The 12723-nt window shown below is 52.0% G+C and overlaps 5 protein-coding genes across 5 annotated transcripts; 3 read left to right on the top strand and 2 right to left on the bottom strand.

The window, feature by feature from the left end:
* Nucleotides 1-444: 444 nt before the first annotated feature.
* On the top strand, nucleotides 445-1525 carry BO86DRAFT_218363 (VanZ family protein). The gene is made up of 2 exons (XM_025666907.1): nucleotides 445-565; nucleotides 779-1525. The coding sequence occupies exons 1-2, from the start codon at nucleotides 541-543 to the stop codon at nucleotides 1384-1386; spliced, it is 633 nt and encodes a 210-aa protein (XP_025523425.1). The 5' UTR covers nucleotides 445-540; the 3' UTR covers nucleotides 1387-1525.
* Nucleotides 1526-1700: 175 nt separating this feature from the next.
* Nucleotides 1701-2233, bottom strand: BO86DRAFT_218356 (uncharacterized protein). Its single transcript, XM_025666906.1, has one exon. The coding sequence runs from the start codon at nucleotides 2161-2163 to the stop codon at nucleotides 1888-1890; it is 276 nt and encodes a 91-aa protein (XP_025523424.1). The 5' UTR covers nucleotides 2164-2233; the 3' UTR covers nucleotides 1701-1887.
* A 677-nt stretch (nucleotides 2234-2910) lies between these two features.
* On the bottom strand, nucleotides 2911-5395 carry ptpB (tyrosine protein phosphatase PTP1; the record flags this gene model as incomplete). Its single annotated transcript, XM_025673953.1, has 4 exons — nucleotides 2911-3738; nucleotides 3803-4068; nucleotides 4185-4734; nucleotides 5384-5395. The coding sequence occupies 4 exons, from the start codon at nucleotides 5393-5395 to the stop codon at nucleotides 2911-2913; spliced, it is 1656 nt and encodes a 551-aa protein (XP_025523423.1).
* Nucleotides 5396-5698: 303 nt separating this feature from the next.
* Nucleotides 5699-6688, top strand: BO86DRAFT_218216 (uncharacterized protein). Its single transcript, XM_025666905.1, has 4 exons — nucleotides 5699-6006; nucleotides 6098-6115; nucleotides 6179-6314; nucleotides 6416-6688. The coding sequence occupies exons 1-4, from the start codon at nucleotides 5971-5973 to the stop codon at nucleotides 6496-6498; spliced, it is 273 nt and encodes a 90-aa protein (XP_025523422.1). The 5' UTR covers nucleotides 5699-5970; the 3' UTR covers nucleotides 6499-6688.
* Nucleotides 6689-10866: 4178 nt separating this feature from the next.
* Nucleotides 10867-11727, top strand: midA (putative cell wall protein; the record flags this gene model as incomplete). The annotated part of the gene is made up of 1 exon (XM_025675334.1): nucleotides 10867-11727. The coding sequence occupies one exon, from the start codon at nucleotides 10867-10869 to the stop codon at nucleotides 11725-11727; it is 861 nt and encodes a 286-aa protein (XP_025523421.1).
* Between the last annotated feature and the right edge of the window lie 996 nt (nucleotides 11728-12723).

Here is a 12723-nt window from a genome sequence, read left to right as displayed (position 1 = left end):
GATACTAAGCTGTTCACGGGAGGGAGGGAGGGAGGGATAAGGATAAGGATACAGTAGACAAGTCAATGAATCAAAACACAAAGAGAGAATTTTAACAGCTATGGGAGATGTATAAGTGTGTGTTCTGTCTCATTGATTGTCTGTGATGCTATTGGGGTTGAGGGGGAAGAAGTGTTGAAGCAATCAAGCAAGCAAGCAATTAATTGAGGATGGATGTGGAAGTAACTAACAGAACAGAAGTGTTCCGCAGTAACAGCAGTAACAGCGACTGCCAGAAAGCAACGGGATTGGATGCCTGACGGCCTGATCTTACCATACTGTATGGTCACCGAATACGGAGACTGTATGGCAAGCAGGCAAGCAAGCTGGAGCACATGACGTTCCCGGAACTGCATCACCAGTTCGGCAGTTAGCGAACTTCAAGTTATCTATCAATCACCACCACCACCACTTCGTCAACCTCTGTGCTTCCTCCCAGCCAGCTCTGGGTCGCTGTCCACCATTATTGCTTGTTCCTCTACCTTCCAACGTCTTCTCATCATGCGAATCCGCTATCCTTTTGCGGGTGAGTATTTGCTCCCTTCCCCATTCAATCTTCTTATCGATTGCTCTCTCTCTCCCACATCCGATCCGGGCAAACACACCGTTGAATTTCCCAAGCTATCTCGAACCACCACCCACAAAGTGATCCGGAGATAGTCGAGACTTCAAGATCTTCCTAGTCACTCCGCTCCATGCAATTATCTCAACCATGCTAACCCAATTTACCACGAAACAGGCGCCTTCGTCTTCCTCCTCATCCTCGCCGCCTACATCGGCCTCCTCCCCCACAGCGACTCGTCCAACATACCGTCCCAACTGCAACCCAATGACAAACTCCTGCACGTCGTGACCTTCTTCCTCCTCTCGCTCGTCTTCTACTGGATCCCGGACACCTCGCGCCGCCGCACCCTGCACCTGACCCTGGTCGTGTGCACGCTCGTCCTGGGCATCGGCTCCGAGATCGTCCAGGGCCTGCTCCCCAACGGCCGCACCTTCGACCCCTTCGACCTCCTCGCCAACATCGTCGGCAGCCTGGGCGCCGTCGGCCTGTGCAGCTGGTATCACCGCCGCATGCTAGACCGGCGCCGCAAGGCCCGCTTCGGCAGCCTGGGCGGCGGCGACGGCGCCGACGACGACGACGACGTCGAGCTGGGTCTGACCGGGGGCCACCACCAGGATGACCACGACGGCCTCGGCCCGCAGGAGACCGGCGTGCTGAACCTGGAGCAGGAGGTGGACAACTGGGACGAGAACGCCGTGGACAATTGGGATACGGAGGATGGGCCGGACGAGCTGGGCGGGACCGTCGCGGAGGCGGGGGATGGGAAGAAACGGAGCGATTGATCGATTTCCTTTTCCATTAATCGGGTGATTGGCATGGGTTGGTTGGTTGGGTTGGGTTGACTGAAACTGATTGATCATCTAATTGTGTGATATCTGTTCTCCCTTTCATCAACTTCCTCAATCAATCGATCGGTTTGTTTCCCCATCTAAAGTTTTCTGCCCTCTCCCTCACTCGTCCCCCACTCGTCCCTCCGTCCCGAATCCACCACTCGTGCCGGTAGGTCTTGCAACTGGAAACCTCGCAAGGTAGACAGACCACTCGCCCTCATCAGAACGACATGCGTAACGATCACACCCCCTCAACCCCATCAAATCTATCCTATCCAGCTACTACGCAAAATCATCCCTCCAAACCCTCCCCAGTCCCACCGTCACACTGCAATGGCCATATCCGTACCCTATATCTGTCATATACATACATAGTCATCACCCCCATTTCCCTCTCCTTCTCATGAATATAAATATGAACATGACCATGACCATGACCATGACCATGAACGATCATGCCACAGAACACATCATGACCATCCATTGAGCTTGTTTGATCTTTGCTTCCCGCCTGCTTAGCAGTGCGTTTGCCTTCGCCCGTGAATTCTTGTTGTAAATATGTATTGTACGCAGTGATCTGTTACGGATCGGAGTGTGCTTTCGTGCGCGAAGTACCAGAGAGGAAGGGAGGTAGGAAGGCCCGGGGAGAGCGCCTCGGAGCGCGGAGGCGGGGGTTGCATCTTCAAGGGCAAGAGAAAACAGCACCTGCTTGATGGAAATTGTATGCATGTGGATTGTGGTTCATCTGAAGCACTTTCATCGCACCCTACACTACCCACTACCTACCCCCTCTTCTTTCTAGGGCTTGGTTCTCTTGTCTGGATTGTGCATGTGGGTGGGGAACCTGGTTTAAGCTTTGTGTTTCTTATGGGGGGGGGGGCTTACTGCAAAGCTAGCCTAGAAAAGATATAGAGTCGGGCCTCTACAGCCAGTACTGCAAAGCCAGCCTGGGCAAGATGTAGAGCCTGGCCTCTACAGCCAGTACTATAGGGGGCGGGTCTTGAGCCATGCTATGAGTATCGTGAATTGGATGAAGTATCATGGAAGTAGGTGAGTAGATCTATCTGGCAGGGAAGCATAGGAGGCAGATTGGAATAAGGTTAGACAGTTCTAATGGGTATGTAAGAAAAAATAAGGGAAAGGGAAAAGAACATCCTCGTGGATACTTCGAAGTCGCACAGCCGTTGATATAAGATCTCCAAGCCCGGACATGAAAGGCGACATGGACTAGACAGCACATTAAACAAGAACATAGAGAGATAAGGAGTATAAAAGAGGATGCCAATGGACAATTCATAAGCTATTCATCGTGACTATACATATGGAACAGAAGGTAGAGACGAACACAACTGCAGCAAGCCTCGGGATGCACAGAGTGAGCAAGTAAATATAGCGATTAGAGTAGAATAAAAATATGTACTGGAGAAAATTATAGGTGAAGATTATAGTGGCTGGGAATCTCGCGCCAGGGGCCGCTCATTCATTATCAGACACCTCCGGTGTCCCCGACCAGCTACGCGTCGGTGTTGACGGCTCCAACTCCGGTTTGGAGGAAACGTGGTAGTTGGCGAGGTGGTTGGCCTCGTTGGACAACTTGGCCATCTTGGTGGACCGCTCGTCCGACTTGCGCCCGGGAGCCTTGCCCAATTTTAGATCGGTCTGCTCGCGCAGGACCTCGTATATAAACTGCAGCTGCATCTCATTGTAGACCATCATCATTCGCTGCTCGCGCATCTGGTTGACCGTCTCGAAGACGGGGTCGATCTCCGGGTCCACGGCCTCCAGCAGCTGGCCCGATTCGAGCTCCTGCAGCAGGTGGTCGAGCGCGATGAAGGTGCCGGTGCGACCTACGCCGGCGCTGCAGTGCACGATGCGTGGATTGTCCAGCGCGCTCTTCGAGTCGGACAGCTTGATCAGCTGCAACAGCGCATCCCGATCTTCGCCCTCGGGTTTGGAGTAATCGGCCCAGCCAGCGAATAAGAAGTGCCACACGGTCTTGGACTCGCCGCCGAAGGTGAGCTGAAGCTTTCGAATTTCAGACCGCGACGCGGGATCCCACGAGGTCTCCAAAAGTGTGACTTCCCCCAAAAGTTCGCCGCTGCTGTGATCGTCGTCGCTTGCGTACTGGTCGGACTCGACTTGCCGCAGAGGCATGGAAGGGCTTTCACTGTTGAGAGGGAAATACTGCGAGCACTTCTCGCGCCCGGACTCGAAGGTCTGCGTGAGCATGACGACTACTCCGACGTCCTTGCTCTCATGGAACACCATCTGCCAAAAATGGGCGACATGGCCAAGCTTCGGGCCCTTTTTGTCCATAACCGATTAGTAGAGCACGCTGAAGTGTCCTGTGCGTATGGCCCCCGCTTACCTGGGTCGCAATATACCTCCTCGCCTGCTGCGACACTGAATCCTGAAGAACGATCGGCGACGCGTTGATGAAGTCGCATTCACCTTCTGGGACGCGCAAGTGAATGCGGGAGTTGGCCCATGCCTGGACGTTCATATATCGGTTCCTTGCTCGAACTTCCGGATCTGCCTCTAGCGCCCATCGGTGTGAGGGGTCGTTGGCCTGCGTGCCCTCCAGAAGCCGCGTCCGTTGCATCCATTCAAGTTCTTCGAATTTGTGATGAATTTCTGTGATATCAGCAAGGAAAGTATTAGTCGAAGAACCAGCGCTTTGGATGGAGCGTGAAGACAGCAAGCAGCAAGCGCATGGGGGGGAGGGGTAGAGAAAGCGGGCGCAAACGAACCTAGGACCGACTGACAAAGGAACGGCGGCACGGAATCATGATCGCCAGCGTCCAACGCTGGAGCGTCATCGGAGCCGTATGCAATTTCCAAACCTGCCTCAGTATCCTCGGGGAGAGCGCGCTTGATAGACTGGACGCTCGTGTCGATTTTGATGGAGGGATGCGCCATCTTGGCCGCAGCGATCCTCTGGAAGGCCCGAACCTTACCCAGGACGCCGCGCGCCTTTTTGGAGACCCGCTTTCTGGTGGCTGCAAGTGTACGAGGACCGTTGCGAAGACTGGCAGTACTATGGGGAGAAGGAGAACGGGAAGTTGGGGCGGTGGTGGTGGTAGGGTTGACAGAGGCCTCGTAGTCGTTGGGGGCGGCGGCGGCGGCGTCGTGGTGTGGCAGCAGCAGGGATGATGAGGGGGATATCTGAAGCGTTGACAGATCGGGACAGCTGTGGAAGCTGCCCCTCGACACGGCAATGTGCTTGGCCAGATTTCTCGATCTCACGGGGACAAGGCGCGCACGAATCGTAACGTTAGCCAGGCTGACTCGTCCGACGGACTAATCGTTTTCGTTTTCAACCAAGTCAGATTGGCGTTACCGCAGCTGAGCCAACAGTCTGTTAAGTAGGTCTGAACGTGTGTATGTATGTATGTATGTATGTATGTATGTACCGGTAGGTAGTTGGACAAAAAATCTCGGTAAGGGCAGGTAGCCCTGAGGGGTCTCGGAGGGGTTGATTGAGATTATGAGTTCAATTCAGGTGGCAAAGATCGTGGCTGGTGAAATTCTTCTGCTATATTTATTTCCTTGACGATGATAAAAATGCCACACCACATCACAATGAGAAAGGGGGAGAATGCTTGAACTTGGGCCAAGGCCAGAGGAGTAATTTTTTTCTCTCTCTCTCTCTCTCTCTCTCTCTCTCTCTCCTTCCCTTGCCCTCACGGAGATTCCCCTCGCGGCGCTATTTCGAAGCTGGACTCCCCGCACTGCCAGAGGACGTGGCCACCGGGTCCGATGACTTTTAGTCGGGAGAAAAGAGAGAAACAGAGCGAGTCAAAACAGAGCAAGAATGCGAAGAGGAAGTATAGCTCGTCAAGATGTCCTTGAATCTCAAAACCAACATCAACACAGACGAGAGAATTTTTCCAGTGACCGCGGCAGGATCGATCTGGTATAAAACTAACGGTATTGAACTAATCATTACAATGGGATTCATAGCTGGTCCTGGCAATCCGGAGATGGGCATGCATAAGGTATTCCAAGGGACCTTGAATTGCCTGGTTGGCCTCGGGACAAGAACAACGGTGATGTAATCAGGAGATCAGCTCCGACAGGCAATTCAAGATTTCCCTTCATCAGTACACACCGTACCTTGATGAGGGAGTCAATAATTCATCTAGTATGTAATTCATCTGTGACAATCTCCATTCACGATCGGAGATGCATTCTTGTAAAGGTTCTCATCCCGCGCCGGAGACTTTTTAGTTTCTGATTGGTCCCGGGCTGCTGTTTGCTTGCTCAGTCTCGGCTGTGGCTGTCATTGGCCCTGTCAAGTCAAGCACCAAGTCGGACTCTGGTGGCACCCTTAGGTAATCTCTCATCTCGGACTCGCTCTAATCTCCGCTCCCTCTCTCAGCACTGCACCACAAGTGTGTTCCCATCTCCGTAGCCATAACTAACCGCCACCTGTTTATGCAACCACTGACTACACTGTCATCGACAGTGCTGCTATTGGTTTTTCACCGGTAGACGATAGACGGTCGACTGAATTCCCGGAGTCATCACGGCAGGATGGTCTTCCGGATGCTTGGGCTCCAAGCGTTGGAGGTGTGTCTTTGGGCATAATGGATTCCCCTCTCTCTCATTCCTTCATCGCACAGCAGCCTAATGCTAATGCACTTTTCCCTCTCTCTATTAGACGCTGCTCGTTCGTCAGGTTTGTCAACGATGGCCGTTCACTGCGAAACCTTAAAAGACTGACCAAAAGTCCGCCCCTTATGACAAAAAGCTGCTCTCCAGCCGGACGTTTCACCGCGTCGTTGGGAAGGTCCATGAACAAGTTGAACGTGTGAAACACGGCGTGCCTCCGCCAGAGACGCCCCGGATTAGCGGCTCCGGCCGTCTCTCAAACCCTGGTATGCCAAACCACACACACAGAGATGATGTGGCTGCCATCTGTGTATACTCTGGAAACACATCGAGTGGGGCTTGGTGGTCCTAACAGATACCTTCTTAGATTCGACCCTGAGAAAGTTCTGGGCATACTTCAAGGAGGAGTGCCAGAATCAATTCAAAGGAAAACCCACGGAGAAGTACTGATCAGCAATCTGGAAATACACTGCGGAAACTGCGGAGGCCTTTGTTAACCAATATATAACCCTATGATACCCATCAATTCAGACTGTTTATGCTTTATAAGTTGTTCTGCGGTTTCTTGCTTGGTGCCGGCCTGCCTCGTCCATTCAGCTCAAATCTGTAATTGAGAGTAAACATCTCACAACTGTAAGCGATAGGAACCACCGAGACTCATGTCTTCGCACCAGCAATTCAATCTCAGAAACTCATTGACCGAAGAGATATGTCACCCAGGACGACCTCACGCGTCCAACTATATGCTCCCCGCCTCGCAGACATCCAGCCTTGCCCATGTCGCAGCCCAGCACGCCCGCCTGTGCGAGCAAGACCTGCAAAGTCGCTAGATGCACGAGGCAACACAGGGCAAACCGCACAAGGGCCAGCACAAAACCCTAGAAGTCTCATCCACGACTCAGGATGGAATCAGCCACCAATCTAGGCGGATTTGTCAGAGGTGCCCTCCCCACCAAAGCATTCAACCTTCCTCACTGCTCCACCCGACTGCCGGGTACAGTACAATCAATGCACACAAATCAGACGGGCATTCGACCGATTTGTCTCCAAGAAGAACATCAGCGTAAACACACCGCACACAAAACACACACGCACACACAACATACAAACCAAATACACACGCACGCGTAGGCCGAACCCACACGCGCTCCGGTAGATATGTGTAAACCCGCGCACCCCAAGCTCCATCCGCTCCACGTAGTCGTCACCCACCCACCCACTCACCCACCCATCCCTTCGGGGTTCCAGATCCAGACCCCTGCATGAAGATACAGTACAGACTGTACAGTACTCAATAGAGTAAATCCCCCTCAAGAGCCCAGTCACGTTGGATGACGACCACCTACCGAAGTGGGGTGAGGGGAATCTGGCAGTGAAAAGTGCAACAGGGAGTCTAGAACCCGTCCGTCACCCACTGCCGATCAGCCGGAAAGGCATTGGGGGGGGAAGGAGACGCGGAATGTTGTGGAAACGAGGAAGTCACATCCTGAATACCGGAAAAGTCACCTTCCAATTGATCATGGAAGAGCTCATGTTAAAGATAGTTTGGATGATGATAAAAGTCTCATGAGTTAATGGAGTACGCATTATTGGACTGGAAAGTGGTCCCATGTTTTGTTTGAGTGTGTTTGTTTAGTTGGGTTGAATAATCGGAAGCAGTCGCCTCTCCGTCCGTGGTCACAACTTACCGCTAACAGGTGTCATGCAGGGTCTCGAGGGGGGTTCTGGGCTGGGCCTTTTCCAGCTGGTTTCCCTCGCCCCCCCCCCCTGCCCTTCCTCTGCTTACTTTTGCTCCTGGTGTGTTGGCCAACTCAGCAGGGTGTGATTGATTTCCATTTTCAGAATTACTTACGGGTTTGAGACAGATACAGAGTGCGACTGCGTTTCCCGTAAATTAGTTTAGTTTGGGAACGTCTACGAGCCTAAATCGCAGGTGTGGCCGCTAATCACTCGTAGCAAAAGAAAAGTCCATGTGCTTATTATGCTAAGGGTAGATTAGACGGGTCAGGTATTGTCATCATTGTGAGCATCGGACAACGAACATTCGGTGAGTCAATATTGATGGGGAGTGACGCTGTGGCAGAGTAGCAGAGAGTGGCTGCGCTTTCGTGGCAACTGCCTTCCACCCTCGTGGCAACGCTCGGGTGGCTGCTAGTAAACTATCGGTTTTGCGCTTAAGCTTTGGGCGATGAGTGTTTACGAGGGTTGGATCAGGTGGTTTGTCAGACTATCCTGTCCTGCTACTGTCTGGAAGGCACCCTGGCGGTGGCTTGTTTATCGCACAGTGTGATCTGTCCGATTGATCGTACTCAGTCCGTCTCTGCAGGTAGTGGCTGAATTCAAGTGGCTTGTGATGGGGATCGAGTGATTCTCAGCCGGGAACATAGGCTCTGGTACTGTGCATCTGTGCATACTGTATCTCGTGTTTCGTAGCTTGTCGGGATATCCGGGATTGAGGCAATGCGGCTTGAGAGGCATAATGTCGGATACTACATACATACATGAGTAAATAGTAGCAAGGGAAGGTCAACTGGAGCATGCGGTTGCTTGAGGATTGAGGCGAGGATATCTGCATGATGATAACAAGGCTTGGACGGTTTTCAACAATTCGAGCATGTTGCTCTCATACAGATTACATCCGACATATTGAAAGGCGAGATAATTTGCATGATGGTTGGATTGCTGATGCAAGTAGCTTGGCAGTCGACTCTGCTGCTGTCGCTGCACGGTCTTGCAGGGTTTGAGCAGCCTGATACAATCAACGCTAATGGGTATCCTTAGGATGATATCACTCTGGGTATCGCATGTCTACATCTGAGACATCCTTACATCACGGATCAGAGCGGCGGAGGGGAGCTGTGAATTGTGTGTTTGAGGACTCAGGTGTCAACGAGATCTGATAAGACCAAGCTTTCTCATCCGATCATGCCCCGAATGTGTGCGACACGCAAGCTTGCCATTTCGACATTGTCCAGACCATTTGATTGTCCGTGGCAGACTGGCCAGACACATTGATGGCGCAGAACAAGTAGAGACGACTAATGGACTCGTTCGAGATGCACAAAGCTCAAGTCAATAGTATGTATGCAATCCCAATTACTCCGGATAACGGCATAACACCGCCGTAGGGCATGCTCCAGCATCGCCTGGTGACCCAAGTACACATATCCGTAGGTCAAGAAGGGATGGCTTGCCCCTGTAGTTCTCTCTGTCTCGCCACGCTAAACTATGTTGGGCGGTTAAGGCGATCTTCCCACTCCCCAAGAAAAAGGGAAAAAATCAGAAAGAAAAGACAGAGTCTGATTATGGAGCACCGTCGGCTGCACCGGCATATGTCGATGGGGCTAAATCGAAATTTTCTCTCAGGCACGAGACCGGGTGCCAATCAGAAATTCCTTTTCCTGCAGTACCTTTTGGCACTATCCCCCAGGGTCTGATGGATGATGTGGACTGACTGAGTAATTACTCCACTGCCCACGACGCGGAGGAACGCGGGACTCCCAGACGACATATGAAGTGCTAGGGAGAGAAACCTGGGTTGGTTGATGGCATTGTTTGGGATGTTGCGTCTTACTTAGGTCTGTAAGAAAGGAACTGAAGATGAACCTGAGTGAGGTTCTGTGGTACTGTCATTGTTGGTACGTCAAATCCACGGTTCAGACCTTAAAATAGTATCACCGAACCATAGTCGCGGAATCTTCATTAATTTGTTAGAGATCGGATAAAGATCTCCCACACTATCAATTGGGCTAGTGAAGAGGGGGAGAGTGAGCAAAGGGAAGGGTGAGAAAAGCAGTGTGCTAGCCTAAGTAGTCATAATTAGTGGTCTACTTACTTGACTCTATGTTCACAAGACACTCGTAGTACGGGATATGGAGACCGATAATAATCCTAACGGCCTTAGGGTATGAGTTGAGACCCATTCATGAAGGAGGTTCGGGTGTGCCGGTGGAAAGACCACGAATCAAAAGTGGGATTGCCGACCCAACCTCCCCTCCGAAGCCCCAAACAAAGACACTGCCCCGTAGTCAGGCGCCTGAAAATGCTCACAATGGGCTAACAATGCACAAAATGTTCGAAATGTTCCAAAATACAGTGAACCCCCTGGTCAATCTGTCTCATATTGCTCCCGCTGACTGGTCAGTGGGCCTCATTAGCGCCAACACTAGAGCGCGCCCACGGCTGGGCGCGTGTTTACAATTGGTGATTTTGTATTGCCTGGCCCCGGTGACTTTCAGCGGCCGGCCGGTTGTGCAAAGGATTGAAGTGCAGTGAAGTGAGTGAGTGAGTGAGTGAGTGAGTGAGTGAGTGAGTGACTGACTGACTGATTACTGAGTGAGCGAGAGAAAGACCTCGAGAGAGGGAGAGAGCGGATCAGTCCAATCCTTTCCTTCCCGTCCCCCCACTGCCACTCACTGACCTTTCCCTTCCCTTTTCTCCCGCCCTCTCCAGTCCTGAGTCCTTTTTCAATAATCTCCATCCCGCACCTCCTTACGCTCTTTCTCTTACCCACCCCATATTGTATCGTGTGTGTGCCCTTCGGGTGTTCTCTACGTCTGCAGTCTCTCGTTAACCCCTCCATTTTCATTTAGACACCTATCTCATCGGTGTCTTTATCCTCCACACACTCTCCCCGACTACAGATACGATCGCTTACTCCCATCTGGGCTTTTGTCGCGTTGGAAATCTGACCTCCTCAATATACCCATCTACCTCTCGTCTGACAGTCATCTCGCACAACCTCCGTCCGTTTGGCGCTGGAAGCCTTTGAGAAATACTTGACTTCCGATTTAATACTCCCAACCAACCGCTTTCATCATGCGAGCCGCTCGTCTTTCGTTCCTCCTTTACTCCCTCTCCCTCGTGGCCGTCGTCGCTGGCCAGAGCGCCGCGGTCACGGGTGTAGGGAACGCTGTCACCTCTGCTGCGGCTGCTACTACCGCAGAGGTTGCTCCTACCACAACGTCCGAGTCGACCTCCTCAACCGAGTCGACTTCATCCACCAAAGAGACCACCAGTTCCACCACCAGTCAGACTGAGCCGACGACTACGTCAACCTCAGAGACCACAAGTACCACGGAACCAGCAGCCAAGACAACCAAAGCAGCAGATACGACCGCAGCTCAAACCACTAATGCTGCGGCCGCCACTACTACCTCGTCGAACAACAATAACAACAACAATAACAATAGCAACAGCAACAGCAAAGACAGCTCTACGACCACTGCCGAGACCACGGCCCAGACCACCGCTACCCCTGTTGTTAAGACCGTCGTCACCACCGAGACCATCAGCGGAACCCCTGTGCAGACCACCCTCACCACTACCTCCACTCCGGCTAGCAGCGCGACCGATTCTCCCAGCCTGAGTGGAGCCTCTTCCAACAGTTCCAGTGGCAGCTCCGGTCTCTCGTCGTCTCAGAAGAAGATCATCATTGGTGTTGTTGTGGGTGTCGGTGGTGCGATCATCATTGGAGCTATCGCAGTGGTAGCCTGGAGAATCCATGCTCGCAAGGCTGCTCATGACAACGACGAAGCTGCCGACCTCATGAGCGGTACTGCCGTCGGATCCGGTGCTCGCGAGAAGGCCCCCAGCCCCGGTGCCGGTGGAACGCCCTTCAAGACCACGCTTGACCAGTATCACAACCCTGGCCCGGTGAATGCGGCATCAAACTTTTAAGTCTGGTCCGATATTCGGTCTCTGTATCTGCTTGTCTCAGATAAGATACAACGTCTGGATATCCCCTCCGGAACTGTAAAGTTTGTACGATTATGACGCAGTTTTCATGGCGCTTGTGGGCGAGGAATTCCTCGAGTCTGATTTTTTTGTCGTTACCCAGTTCTTTGTTCTGATATGTGTTACTTTTGAAGAACCACCCTTTCCGTTCTCTGATAGACTACATGTCGCTTCTTTCCGACATACACTACACTCCTTGACATAGCACAGCGGATTTTGTTCTAGCATGATTGGTCTCTGTTTACTTTGATTCCCCCCTCGAAGCATTTGATTCATTCTAGGAGACGCTGGACAGTGGCATCCTCGCGTCTCACTATCTTTGCTCTCTGGATTGCAGGTCTTCGATCTCAGCCTTCAAAAAGCTTTTGATTGTATGTATTTAATTGACCGAATGTTTGAGAAGTATCGAGTCTGTACCTGTCCGGATCTGCGGTAGATCGTTGACTAGAAAGGCGCCTCCTGAAGCATGAATCATGCAATATGCTGCTTCCGGGGCGTCCAGTAGGCGGTCTCATGACCAATCGATCGACTACGTATTCCCCTGCAGATGATCGCTGCGCGTAACGTTCTAACCCCCGTCCGGCAGTATGTCGTCATTATACCTCGCCTAGGGATGCTTCGAGAAGAATTGAATGCGCTTTAGGAAAGTGTGTTTCCGAATGGCCATTACTGGATATTCGACTCGAAACAGTGCTGTGTTGCAGGTGGTTCAATCCCAATTCAGCTTGTCTAGGTGGATTGAAGTATCTAGCCTGTGGCTGAGGAAGAACGCGTTTCTTCCGGGTTTATCCCTGATAATCATCAAGCTTTCTGTCAAGAAGCACGATCCTCAAGTTGACTAGGTACAGTACCGCCTCCTATATGTGACGGAGCTGACAGGTCTGACATGTCTGCCTTGTCACTGCCTTGTGGCCTGAGGCACAAATCATGAAGACTCCA

This window comes from Aspergillus japonicus (assembly GCF_003184785.1).
Source record: "Aspergillus japonicus CBS 114.51 unplaced genomic scaffold BO86scaffold_72, whole genome shotgun sequence".
Lineage (NCBI taxonomy): Eukaryota > Fungi > Ascomycota > Eurotiomycetes > Eurotiales > Aspergillaceae > Aspergillus > Aspergillus japonicus.
This window is presented reverse-complemented; position numbering and strand designations above follow the sequence as displayed.

Excerpts from the sequence above, each read along its gene's own strand:
- BO86DRAFT_218363 (XM_025666907.1), top strand. The coding sequence starts at position 541 with ATGCGAATCCGCTATCCTTTTGCGG. Across the intron at positions 566-778 it reads AATCCGCTATCCTTTTGCGG|GCGCCTTCGTCTTCCTCCTC; the intron begins GTGAGTATTTGC and ends ACCACGAAACAG.
- BO86DRAFT_218356 (XM_025666906.1), bottom strand. The coding sequence starts at position 2,163 with ATGCATACAATTTCCATCAAGCAGGTGCTGTTTTCTCTTGCCCTTGAA.
- BO86DRAFT_218216 (XM_025666905.1), top strand. The coding sequence starts at position 5,971 with ATGGTCTTCCGGATGCTTGGGCTCCAAGCGTTGGAG. Across the intron at positions 6,315-6,415 it reads CGGCCGTCTCTCAAACCCTG|ATTCGACCCTGAGAAAGTTC; the intron begins GTATGCCAAACC and ends ATACCTTCTTAG.